The sequence below is a fragment of the Pipistrellus kuhlii genome, unplaced genomic scaffold (genome assembly GCF_014108245.1).
Source record: "Pipistrellus kuhlii isolate mPipKuh1 unplaced genomic scaffold, mPipKuh1.p scaffold_m20_p_5, whole genome shotgun sequence".
NCBI lineage: Eukaryota > Metazoa > Chordata > Mammalia > Chiroptera > Vespertilionidae > Pipistrellus > Pipistrellus kuhlii.
The window spans coordinates 64,535,000-64,548,942 of NW_023425551.1; the positions used below are offsets into that span (position 1 = coordinate 64,535,000).

Below are 13,943 nucleotides of genomic sequence, written 5' to 3' on the forward strand. Positions count from 1 at the left end.
GGTTTTAAATAAAGGAATAACAACATGTATCCACCATTATATATTATCATTGCACTGCCTTAAAAATCCTCTGTGTTCTGCCTATTCAACCTTTCCCATCCTTGTTAACTTCAGTTCTTTTTTTACTTTCTCCATAATTTTGCCTTTTTTAGAGTGCCATTGTATTGGAATCATACAGAATATACTTAGTCTCCTTACACTGTCTTTTTTTCATTTAGTAATAAGGACTATCTTTATAATGTCATGGCTTGATAGTTCATTTCTTTTTAGTGCTGAATGACATTCTATTGTATATATGTACCACATTTTATTTATTCATTCATCTACTAAAGGACATCTTGGTGGCTTCCAATTTTTAATAATTATAAATAAAGCTGCTATACAAATTTGTGTGCAAGTTTTTGTGTGGGCATACATTTTCAATTCCTTTGGGAAATACCAAGAAATTCAATTGCTGGATGATATGGTAAGACTATGTTTAACTGTGTAACAAACCACCAAACCATCTTCCAAAGTGGTGGTACCATTTTGAATTCCTAGCAGCAGCAATGGATAAGCATTAGTATTATTCCACATTGTCACCAGCATTTGGTGTTGCTAGTATTCCAGCATTTGTCCATTCTAACAGTTGTGCAATGATATTTCACTACTGTTTTAATTTGCATTTTGCTGGTGACATATGAGGATGAGCATCTTTACAGATGCTTCTTTGCCATCTGTGTAACTTCCTTGGTGTGGTGTTCATTAAGGTCTTTGGCCTATTTTTAATTGGGGTGTTTATTTCCTTAATAAAAACTAGTTTTAAAAGTCCCCTTAATTTTACATAGCCTTACTTTATAATGTTTATCTTTTTACAAATATTTTCTTATCTGTAGCTTGTCTTTTCATTGTCTTGATATTATCTTTTTCAGAGCAGAATTTTTGAATTTTGAAAAAGTCAGCTTATCAGTTATTTCTTTCATATATAATGCTTTTTTTTAATCTAAAAAATCATCAACATCCTGAAGATCATTTAAGTTTTATATTATCTTCTAGGAGTTTTATGGTTTTGTATTTTACATTCAGATCTATGATACATCTTGAACTACTTTTTTTCTGAAGGGTGTAAGGTCTGTATCTAGATTAATATTTTTGTTTGTTCTGCTTATCAGATTTTTTTTATAATTAGGAGCACATTTTTGTTTCCTCCAAATACTATGATCAGTCTGTGGGAGACTGGATGGAGTAAGAATTGAGATGGCAGAGAATGGATAAGGGTATGGGGTTTGGGAACACAAGCAGAGAATGGCCAGTATTTTATTCACAGCCAGTTGCTAAAGGGCATCCATGTCTTTGAGTATTATGGCTGGGGCCCACAGCTTAGAAATTTTTTTTGTTCAAAGATTTTAGAGCTACCAAAATATCATTTAAGATAGACTCTTTGAAAGTATTGGTTCTTATCTTATAGGGCAGTTAAGCTGCTTTTATTACTGAACAATAAAGAATCTAATGATGATGATGATGATGAATGAATGATAGTTACCGAGAACATACTAAGTTTTTATTTATTATATATATTTTTTGTTATTGATTTCAGAGAGGAAAGGTAAAGGAGAGAGATATAGAAACATGAACGATAAAAGAGAATCATTGATAGGCTGCCTCTTGCACGCCCCCTACTGGGGATCAAGCCCACAACCTGGGCATACGCCCTTGACCAGGATCAAACCCAAGACCCTTTAGTCCACAGGCTGATGCTCTATCCACTGAGCAAAACTAGCCAAGGCCTAAGTTTTTATAATATTCACCAGAGGGTAATCACTTATGCCAAGTGATTTATATAAATTATGTAAGTAGACTAACAACCACATACTATTGTATAACTATAATTAAAATTATTATCCTTTTTAAATAGGTGAATCACAAAGAGCTTATGTATTTGGCTATGATAGCATACAGTTGGTAAATGGCAGAACAGATATTCCAAACGTGGTGGTTTTATTCAGAAACTGCACTAAAACCCGTGTACTATACTGCTTTGATCACATGGTTCCTAATTTTTCAGCACGAAATGCAACCATTTGTGAAAACAGATAGCTGTCTATTATTTGGCCTGGGAGAATTTCAATCATTGCTTTGTTCATATTCCTTATTTTATCATCAGAAAATTAGAGGCGAATGAAGTAAAAAGTTTACACAGCATCTAATAATGACTTAAGGATTCTGTTGCTTTCTGTTGGCCCAGAACTTAACTTGTTTATATAGAAAGTCTCAAGTATTTCTTTCCTTAGGTTTGCTGATTTTTTTCCTTATTTGCCAATTCCTTTGGCAAATCTATTGATTTCTTAGCTAACTAGTCATTAGAGCACTATGACTATAATTAAAAGTAATTTTTTCAGTAGCTCTGTGTTTGAACCAAAAATATATAATAAACCATTACCTGTAAGTAAGGAATCACTTTGCAGAGGGAATTTCCAAAGAACCAGGTCTCAGTGATGTCCACAACCAGTGTGGCTGGAAGGCAGGTGATGGTCACAAGCACGTCAGCCAGAGAAAGGTTGACTATGAAGTAGTTGGTCACTGTCCTCATGTGGTGGTTCTTCCACACTGCCACACACACTAATATGGAAAGAAAAAGGAATAATAATTATTATGGACTGGATGCTTGTATTCTCCCAGAATTCATGTGTTTACCTCCTAACCCTCATTGTGATGGTATTAGGAGGTGGGCCTTTGGGTGGAGATTACATCAAAAGTGTGGAGCCCTCATGAATGGGATTCCTGTCCTTATCTCTGACTACTTGTAAGGACTACTTGTAAGGACTACTTGCAAAAAGTCTATTGTCTATAAATTAGAAAGTGGTCATTCACCAGGCCTGAAAGTGCAATACCTTGTTCTTGGACTTTCCTGCCTCTAGAACTGTGAGAAATAAATTTCTATCATTTGTCATTTGTAAACCATCCAGATGATGGTATTCTGTTATAGTAGCCAAGAAAGAATAAGAGAGTAAACTAAACAAAGAAACAAAATAGATACTCACGAGGAAACACTGTTAAGCTAATTAATATTCTTATAAAGTCCACAAACAAATATTGAAAAGGAAAGATACTTTAAGGCTGTGCTGAATTTTCATTGAATTCATCAATCTGTGTGAATGCTGAATATATACTTAAAATCAGTTCACTTGCCTTGCAAGACATTTCTCAATGGATAATAAGAATGTGTTAACTTTTACTTCATGTTGAATTGTGATTCCCAGAAGTTATAGAATAGCCTTTGACTTTTCTTGATGTTCCCTCAGTGCTCAACATGTAGTAGATATTCAAAAAAGTATTTACTGAGTTAAGCTGAATTAGGAGCTAGCGATTTTCAGTGAACTGTAGTTTGCCTCATCCCTGACTTTTACCCTTATCTGATCTCAAACGCTGTGTTTGGAACGTCAATAGATGAAGAGGCTTCAAAGACAAAAGTCAATAATTATTCAGCTCCTGCTATTGCCAAACACTGAGCGAGATGGTTTGTATGCTGAGGTCATTTAATTTGGACAACAAACCAGAAGGGAGGACATGATGACCAACATGAGGTAACTGAGACACAGGGAATTCATGGAACTTGTCTAAGGACAAATGGCTCATAAAGCAGAACTGGGATTAAACACCAAGTGAAGAGCTGGCCTTTCACCACGCTGGTTGCCTTTTTTTGGGGAAATGAAGAAGTTATAACAAAGCCCATATAAATTCTAGAAATGCAATCCTTCTTTCTCTTACACTTCTTGGCCTCTAAACATCACCTTAACACAAACATACTCTTCCGTCTTTCACAGCTGAGCCTGCCTCCTTGCCTTTCAGTATATACTTATGTTTAAGAGCTGCGCTATCTCACTGACCTGCTCTTCATGGAAGGAACAACCAGTCCTTGATTCTCTGCCCTCCTTCTGTCTGGTGTATCCAACAGTTACATAATCACTGACTTCAGAATTATATAGTTGCAAGCACTGCTACCACATTTGTTGATGGTTTGTTTCACAGAAAGTAACTGTGAATTTGCCTGGGGTATCATTAACCTGCCAGAGCTGTCACCTATATACACCCAAATGATGCAGTGATTAATAATCTTATATAATGAAGAAACAAAAGCACATTTTGTTAAATTTAAGTTACTGAATGATGATTTCCTTTTGGCAATTATATATCATTTATTAAGAGTTTCATATACTGAAAAATACTTTCACTAGCTCCTGAAGCTGAAATTACCCTTCAGGCACCAACAGATGCTAATTTAATAGTGTTAAATTTCCCAGGATTTAATTCTGCAAAAAAACTTTACATCTTTATCTAACTCCATGACCCTAGGACCCTCAAACTCAGGTGAACTTCGTTAGGGTGAACTGTAGTTTGTTAGTATCTGAAAATGATGCTGCAGAATTGTTTCTCAGAAACACATAAATCTCTCTCTCTCTTTCTCTCTCTTTCTCTCTCTCTTCCTTCCCCCTCCCTGTCTATCTCTCTCCCTCCCTCCCATGCACAAACCCATCTTAGCAGGGACTAACACATTATCAAGCCTTGTTATAAGGAAATTGTCAAAAGCATCATACCACTAATAATTGGTCAAAAAATGGTCCAAATAGTATAAGTTTGAATCGACAAACAAAAAAACAAACAATACCCCACAATACTTAAAAAAAAAAAAAAAAGGCAGTCTGGTTCTCTCTCTCTTTTTTTTTTATTGTTTAAAGGATTACATGTATCTCCTTTCTCTCAAATTGACACCCCCACCTCCCACCCCAGTTCTCTTAATTCTCCATATTTTGGAGGTGAGAAATAGCAGTGATGGAAAGAAAGACAGTGTTAATGCATTCTGTTTAACCAATATGAAAGCAAATTGTTTTCTTCCCAAGCAACACTTTCATTCTACTTTCTATTGTCATGCACTCTTCTAATCAGTTTAAGTTTCTAACTAGTTTAAACCTCATAATAACACTATGAAGTGATGACTATTAATATTCCTATTTAACAGGTGGGAAACGGAGGCTAAAGAAGTTATGAAACCTACCTAAGGACATATAGCTATAAGTGCCAGAGCTTAAGTATAACTCGTATCTCCCATGCTATGCCATTATATTATGCCCTCTATTGAAGTAGAAGATGAAAAGGAAGTGGCCAACATCTATCTGATGAGACTTCAACAGAGATCATTCAATCTAACCTGCCATTTGATGCATAAGTCACCTCAGTTACCTGCCTGATCGATCCAGCTTGAACATTTTTAATAATAGGAAACTCATAACTTGCTAAAGACCTGGAGTTCATTTTGTGGTGGCATTAACTACTAGCAAGTTCTTGTTTATGTTGAGTTGATAACTGCTTCCCTTTCCTTTCTGTTCATGGGTTTTATTTTTTATTTTTTTTTATGTTCATGGGTTTTAAATTCTTTCCATGTATGGAAGGAATAAACCTTATCTGTTTTCTCTACATCATGACTCTTATTAGTTTTCCTAGGGCTGCTACCACAAAGTACAATAAATGGGGTCTCTTAAAAACAATAGAAATGTATTGTCTCACAGCTCTGGAGGTTAGAAGTCCAAAATCAAGGAGTCAACGTGGCCTTGCTCCCCCTGAAACCTGTAGGGAAATGCTTTGACTGTCTCCTGGTCTCTGGTTGTTTGCTGGCAATCTTTGGCATTGCTTGGTATGCGGCTGCCTAACCCTGACCTCTACCTTCATTATCACATGTGTCTCCACCTTCACATGGTTGTCTTCTTATCAGGATACCAGTGTTATTGGATTAGGCACTGGCTCCACTCCAGTAGGATCTCATCCAAACTAATTTCATCCGCAGGGACTCTATTTCCAAATAAGGGGTCACTGCTCTAGAGTAAGTTTGCAACTCATCAGGACAGGGCCACTGCCCTGCTGGGCTAGGAGAACAGAGCACCAAGCCTCAGAGAATGACTCCTAAACCTTAACACTAATGAGTGCATTTACCCATTTCTCTGCTTTAAAGGGAGAGAAAAGCCCCCTAGCTGAAGAAAGCATTTATCTTCTTCATTCCTTTTTGAGTAATCTCTGACAGCTGGCATAACGTAATTGCATGGCAATTATTCGCTTGGCTCACCGGTCTCCATACACTACATTCTGATGAGCTTTGGTAGGTTCCAAGACATGAACTTGGCATTACTTTTAAAACCAGTTTTCTGAATGATCATGGTCCATCAATATTCAAGACTATTTATAGTGAATTTGAACTGAAAAGCCTGCCCTCATTAACCACGAACAAGGGAGGAATCTTTGAGAACACAGGAATGAAAGACCATCACTGAAGGCAAGAATGCCGTCAATGACATGCCAGCTCTAGCACAGACTTTATTAAAGTAGAGCTTTTTTTGAGATGCAGAGGTGCTGAGAAGATAAAAATCTGTTTATTCCCTCCTCTCTTGCCCTTCTGTAAGGTCACCTTCTCTCCTTTGGTAAGAATCTGATTGTATATATATCACCCATCTTTTCTCCACAGGACTGACGGAGGGAAAAGTGGCTCAAGATGTATGGGAACATAGCAGCTTGTGATGCAAAGATGGATTTAAAAAATAATATATAGATGCAGTCATTAGATATAACCTTAATCATTGTATGGGTCAAAGGTTTAACTGACTTGCCAATAGTAAAAGGAAATATTAGTTTAAAAATACCTTTGCTATTTTATTCTGCACTTATAATAAACTGTTTCCTTTTAGTTTAATACCCATCAGGCCCAAATATGGAAAATCTTTCTCTCTCAAATTGACATTTGTACTTGGAAAAATTTAAACTAACACTACATAAGGTGACATGCTGTCAATCTGTTGGTGATACGACAATTGAAGACATGTAAGCTTCAGAGGTAAGACTGCAACTCTGATTAAAGGTACGCTTATGCCTTCAAATGTCAAGTAATAACCAATTTTGTGATTTCAAAAGGTAATTAAGCATGATATAGTGTGTGTTACTGTGCATCTTGAAAATATTTGCATTAAGTATATCAATTTTATTTTACGCATTTTAAAATGTATTTAATTTTGTAACATTAAAACAAGGTTTAGATGTTATTATACTAAGCAAAATAAGCCAGACATAAAAGGATGATGATTGTGTAGTTCTACTTGGGTTATGTACTGAGACAAATTCATTACCACAGAAAGAAGAATGGTGGTTTCCAGAGGCTGGGAGGAGGAGAGGTTAAGGTATCACTGTTTAAGGTGACTAAAGGTTCAGTTTCACAAGATGAAAAAAGTTCTGGAAATGCATAGTGGGGATGGTTGTCCAACAGTGTCGATGTACTTAGTGTCATGGAACTGTACCATTCGAAATAGTGAAAATGGCAAATTTTCAGTTATGTATATCTTATCAAAATTTAAAAATCAACTTCGATGAAAAAAGATGCTATAAAATTGGAAAAAGAAATTGAACTATAATGATGTCTCTCAATAATCCTCAATGGAATTGTCAAGGAGCAATTTTAATTAAGCATTTTATAAATTTTTAAAATTCACCAACAGCTAAAAGATTCCATGAAAACACAATGTTTCAAAAATACTGTAGTTCCAAAATATTAATGGCAGTGTTAAAAAGAACTAACTGCATGGTTTTTATATATGTTTAATTATTTGTATGTTGTAATTTAGATTTGCTAATAAAATATTGTTCACTTTCTAGGGTTTTTAAATTTTAACCTATAAATACATGCATATAGATATGTAAGATAATCTCTAGGTGGTTATTTGTTGTATTACATACATATAAAATTACCAATAGACGTGCCAGGAAATACCTTTAGAAACATACTGTAGTTCCACATTTTGCCACACCGTGTCAGTGAAAGCCTTTGAAACTGCTTACTTTGTCACTGCAGGGATGAATTCTAAACATCAAGTAAATTGTAATATTCTTTATAATGAGGAAATGAATACACTTTTCCAAGTGAGATTTTTTTAGACCAAAAATATTTGTTACAAATGATAAAATAGGCACCATCTTCTCAATTAAATACAAATGAATGAGGTAAGGTGAAATGAAACAGTTTTTCTTACTCAAAAAAAAAAAAAAAAAAGCAATTGAATACACATAGAAAATACTAGTAGCTTTAAACTTAACTCCCATAAGAAAGCAAGTAGACATAAAGCCATCCAGAAACACTACAGAATGTAGAATTTAGAAACAGGGATGTTGACTTGGAGTCTTAAAAAGGTATTACAAACTCTGCATGAAATCTTAAGACACCCGCCTCCCCTTTTCTCACTCTCTTTGCACCCCACACTCTGACATTGACCCTTCTCCCTAATTTTAGTTTGTGTCCTTCTCCTCCTGGGCCAGTATGCCAAGGTCCATCTCCCATTCTCCACCTCCACACCTTGGCAAGGTTGTCTATAAATCTGTCTGTACCCAGAAGAACAGCAGGCAAATGTGCCACTTCTTTTTTTTTTGTTTTTACAAGTCTGACAGATGGGCTACTGCCAAGAATCACATCTGTAGTGTGAAATATGCCACCCAAAAGGTTATCTAATAGAGACAGAAAGCAAACTTTTGAAAAAGTGATCACATATGCATGCACAATACATCTAAAATACATTTCAGTTTTTGTTTCCCCAAGAAAATGTAAAAGTCTATCATTTGACAAATATGTTTTCATTGGCACCTGCTCATTATGCTAATGTGGGCGGGAAATCGCATGGAGACTAGCTGATGTCCCTCTTGTGTTGATATCAGCGAGGCAGTGTGGGGAATAATTAAGACACCGCAATTAACAATTCATCTGGAAAGGGATTTAGGAAAATAGTCTCTTCACACACACAGATGGGCCGGGAGACACTGTGCATAGAAGAATGCTATAAAACGGAAACACAGAGAAGATAGTTTATGGAAATCAAATTTAAAAAAATCTTCAGGGAGGAAAAACACAGTGGGGAAAGTGGAGAACTAGGAGTGACTCTTCACCTGTCTGTGAGTGGCATGATTCCTCTCAGGGAGGAGCTCACCCTCCTGGGCACCGAGGCTTCTGCACAGGAAGGAGCTGTCAAAGACCAACACGGTGCTGTGATTAATAGGTATTCGTAGTTAAGGCTGGTTTGCAGAGAAGTTTAGGAGAGCAGAAGGTCCTGGGGTCTTAGAATCTGCATTTCACTTCTGTTTTTCTTCCTGTTTGATTGCTGCCTGAACACATCCCGACCTGGGCTGGGGATCAAACCTCTAACCTTGGTACATGCCCTTGACTGGGAATTGAACCTGCAACCCTTCAGTGTGCGGGGCCCACATTCTAACCACTGAGCAACATTGGTCAGGACACAATGTACTTATTTTTGTTCTTCTTTCAGGACATGCATTACTTCTCTCACCTCTTATCTTTTTTCTCCTATGTTCTCTTTTCTCTATTATTTACTCTCACAACTTCGATTCTCATCTCTAGGAGACTAATTTCCAAAATGATAAGTCTGGCCGGAACCAGTTTGGCTCAATGGATAGAGCGTCGGCTTGGGGACTGAAGGGTCCCGGGTTCGATTCCGGTCAAGGGCATGTACCTTGGTTGCGGGCACGTCCCCAGTAGGGGGTGTGCAAGAGGCAGCTGATCGATGACTCTCTTTCATCGATGTTTCTAACTCTGTATCTCTCTCCCTTCCTCTCTGTACAAAATCAATAAAATGTATTAAAAAAAATGATAAGTCTGTATTGTGTTCTTTTTTCTTTCCATACCAAAATTTCTAACTACATTTTTTTTGAGGTTCAATATTTATTTCACATTCAACTCATGAATCATCAACTGTATTTATACCACGTCAAACTGCTTGGGTATTGTCCTACAGGTTATGAAGAATCACTGAAGGCTTTTACTACTAGTAAGCAAGGGAGTCACAAGAACCTAATTTTATTTTTTTAAAGATGACTTAGGGGGAATGTGTATATTATATATACTCCTAAACTGGAAATGGGAGGTCAGGGAGCAATTTTTAGAGTGTTTTCTATTTCCAAGAAAACAAAGTGCTAACAACAGAAGTGGGAAAAATGAATGAATTCAAGAAATAATAATGAGGTTGAAATATGAGGCCTCACTGAGGAATGACATATGAGGGTAAGGGGACATAAAGAACTGAGTGTGGTTACCAGATACATTGCTTGGCATTTTGGGAGAAGATAGTGTTGCTCACCCACCTATGGAGCAAAGGAGAATGAGGTGGCTTCATTTGTAAATAGGAATAGAAGATGAGGAACTCGATTTTGTATATATGAGTTTGAAACACTTGTGAGTTATCCTACAGTGAGTATCAATTTGGCATTTGGATTTATGGATCGATATTTCAGGAAGTACATTTCAGAGATAGATAAATATTGAGGGTTCATCAAAATAAAGATAGTAATTAAAGCCAGGTAAGTGGATAAGATAAACCAGGGTAGAGTTTCAGTAAGAAGAGAAAAACATATTTATAGAACTCTGCAATTTTAGGCACATCTATTCTTAGTTGGTAAATATTAAAGAAGGGCTAATTTTTCTCTGAAGTACTAAATATTGTAGCATTGAAGGGTACATTGGTTTTTTGACTACAAAGTGTTTTCATTTTTGTAATGGCAGATAAGCTTGCTGCAAAGCAAACCTCCTACCTAAAACAGCCAGAAGTGGCACACATCTCTTCAGGACATTGGAAAGCTGCCAAGGCAGTGAGGATTTGAGAGTCAACATCCTGGAGAAAATGACAACCAGCACCCCTTCTCTTCTCAAAGCTGTTGGCCATTTGCAAGCACCAGCTAAGGACTGAGAAGGAAAAGCAACAGGAACGAAGAAGATGAGTAAGAACTTGAGTAGTCTTGTTGAACAAAGGTAACACTGGAGATAAGTCAGCAACCTTGGCTTTCTGCTAACTAGTAGGAACAAATCTGATGGATTCAAGGTTTCCTAAAGAATAAAAACTGGCTTCAAATGCCTTCATTTACTGACATAGGGTTTTTTGTCCCAAAACTGTCTGCCAAAGCAAAGGCAAATCATCTATGGAAGAAGGTAACTATCAAGAGCATGAAATAATTTCTACAAATTTTCATGCAAAATGTCACTCATTCAATAAAAAAACACCAGACATACAAGATGGCAATAGTCATGATAAAAAGTCTCTATAAAAAAGAAAAAGAATAAAGCTTTTAGAAATTTTTAAAATAATTGGACTAAGTTCAAGTATTTGCATAATATTATGTAAAATATGAATACAGAATTGGAAAAACGTTCAAAGGGAAATTGTAGAACCTAAAATACTTTAGCTAGAGACATAGCAGACAGACTTAACAGTTGGTAAAGCCACCTAATAAAACTAACAAGTCAAAAATATTTACAATAAAAATATATGCCACAGAGTGAGAGAAGATATTTCCAATGTATTTTTAAAAGGTCAATTTGTATAATTGTCTATTGTAGTTAATTGACTCTTGCTGCTACTGTTCTTGTTTCTTTTAATATACTTTTTATTGAAGAATCAATGTAGAAAAGTATACTACTAAAAACCATAAATATATTACTAGACAAATTATACAGATACTTGTTTATAGATCAATAAATAAAATATTATTAGAATATTCACCATTATGTTTGTGAGATCATCAATGTTGTATTTGTAGATTTAGTTCTACTAGAGGCCTGGTATAAGAAATTTGTGCACTGAGGAGAGTGTCCCTCGGCCCAGCCTGTACCCTCTCCAATCTGGGGCCCTGTAAGGGATGTCCGACTGTAGGTTTAAGCCCTGGGATTGAGCCTAAACCTGCCGTCTCCCTCTCATAATCTGGTACTGCTGGCTCCCAACCACTGGCCTGCCTGCCAGCCTGATTACCCCTAATCACTCCCCTGCCAGCCTGATTGAAGCATAAAAGCTCCCCTACTGATCCAATTGCCCCCAACTGCCCTACCCTACTGGCCTGGTAACCCTCAACTTCTTTCCCCTGCTGGCCTGGTCACCCCAACTGTCCTCCCCTGCAGCCCTGATACTCTCCCGCCCAACTGCCCTCTCCTACTAGTCTGGTCACCCCTAACTACCCTCCCCTGCAGGCCGGGTCACCCTCAACTGCCTTCCCCTGCCAGCCTGGGTGCTCCTAACTGCTCTCCCTTGCAGGCCTGATCACCCACAATTACCCTCCTCTGATGGCCATCTTTGATGACATGGGGGTGGCCATCTTGTGCGAGGGCATGAGAGTATATTTGAATACTTTTCTCTTTATTATATAGGATAATTTCATTGCTGAACAGTATTGCAATATGAATTAGATTACCATTTGTCTACTATTGATGGACATTTTGGTGGATTCTAATTTAGGACTTTTGTAAGCAAGGCTGTTAATAACATATGCTTTTGACAGATTCATGTGTAGGTCTCCGTTAGTTATATATCTTAGACTGAAATTGCTACCATAGTCTGTGTATATGATCACCATTATGACATAATTGCCAAAGAGTTCCAAAACACTGTTGCAGTTCCAGTTTGTACTCTCATAAACAAAGGTGAGTGTCTCAGCCACTCTATATGTTTGCCAACACTGGGTACTGTCAATCTCTTTTCATGTTAGATTCAAGTTTAACATTCTTACTTTTATTGGCTATTTGGAAATGGAAGAGCCCATTACTTTCCAGGGCTTTATTATTTTAAAAAATTCTTATTCAAAATTTTATAGGGCAATTTGATGGCTACTGTAGATACAATTTATTTTAAAATTAACATGATGTATCCTTTATTTAAATCTGGACTTGTTTTAAAACTTGGTATTAAATCTGGACTTGTTTTAAAACTTGGTAACTCTCAAATTGTTCTAGCCATTTCTCTCCCTTCTTACTCTAGTAGTTTGTCAACTTTTATATTTTTTACCATCAAATATAGTTTATCTGTCCTAAAATTGTGTCATCTTAAAGAACTATATTTTACAAAGGCAGGGCCTCTGTTCTGGATATAGTAAGTGTCCAATAAATGGTTGCTGGGTGATTTCTTGATTGCATAAAATTTTCATGATTCAGATTTTGTTTTTTACATTATAGAATTTATCATGACTATTTAATCCTGGAGAAAGAAAAAAAATTCAATATACTTAAATCAGAGTACTTCCTTTCACTGTGGTACTTCATGTCATTCTGCTCATCCCTGATAGAGTTAGTGTCTGAGAGTGTCTTGAATGAAGACTGAAAACAATGGAATGACCTTTTAGATAATAGAATGGACCACATTAAATGTGTTTCAACTCAGTTAGAGACTGAAGGAAAACCTTTCTGCTTGGGCATAGGTACATTATAATTAGAAAAAATCTAATCTCTGCTACAAACTATTTTGATTTCTATTTTATAGCAGTTTATATTTAACTAGAGACATGGTGGAAAAATTTATGCCCTGCCCCAATCATGGTGAGGGGGCTGATTGGGGGCAGGGTTGGCAGGCATGGGTCATGGGAGGTTGGCCAGCCAGCCACACCCCCAATAGAAGTTAGGGGGATGATTGCTGTGGAAAGGCCAATCAGGGTGGGCTAGTTGGGGGGGCAAGGGCCATAGGAAGTTGGAGAGGCCGATTGGGGCCCTGATCAGGCCAGTTGGCCGCAGTAGTGCATGTCAATAGGGACTGGTTGTTCTGGTCACTTGTCTTTTATATCTACAGATGAACATAAGTGAATCTGCTACATGCTTAACTTTACTAAAATATGTTAAATCATATTTCACTTCTTAGCTCTGACTATAGTTGCAATAACTTAATAAGTGGAAGGGAAAACTATTTGTGTCTTCCCCCACTATTACTAATTTTAGGCTTGTCCAGGATTATGACTTTCAAGTAAATTTTGATAATACTGTATAATAATCCTGTATTTTAAAACTAGCTAATTTTTAAAAATGCACCTTTGTCTATAAAATGTATCTCACTTTCCTTAGAACACAAAATATTAAATTCTTTACCTCACTGCTAAAAGTATGGAATGGTATAAAATATTGT

At 36.7% G+C, this 13,943-nt stretch overlaps 1 protein-coding gene across 1 annotated transcript in view; it reads right to left on the reverse strand.

The window, feature by feature from the left end:
* Positions 1–13,943, reverse strand: part of HCRTR2 (hypocretin receptor 2) — a 98,366-nt gene that overhangs the window by 33,062 nt on the left and 51,361 nt on the right. The window contains exon 2 of the mRNA XM_036415097.2: positions 2,420–2,598. Within this exon, the coding sequence (XP_036270990.1) occupies positions 2,420–2,598 (179 nt within the window). The remainder of the gene's footprint in view (positions 1–2,419; positions 2,599–13,943) is intronic.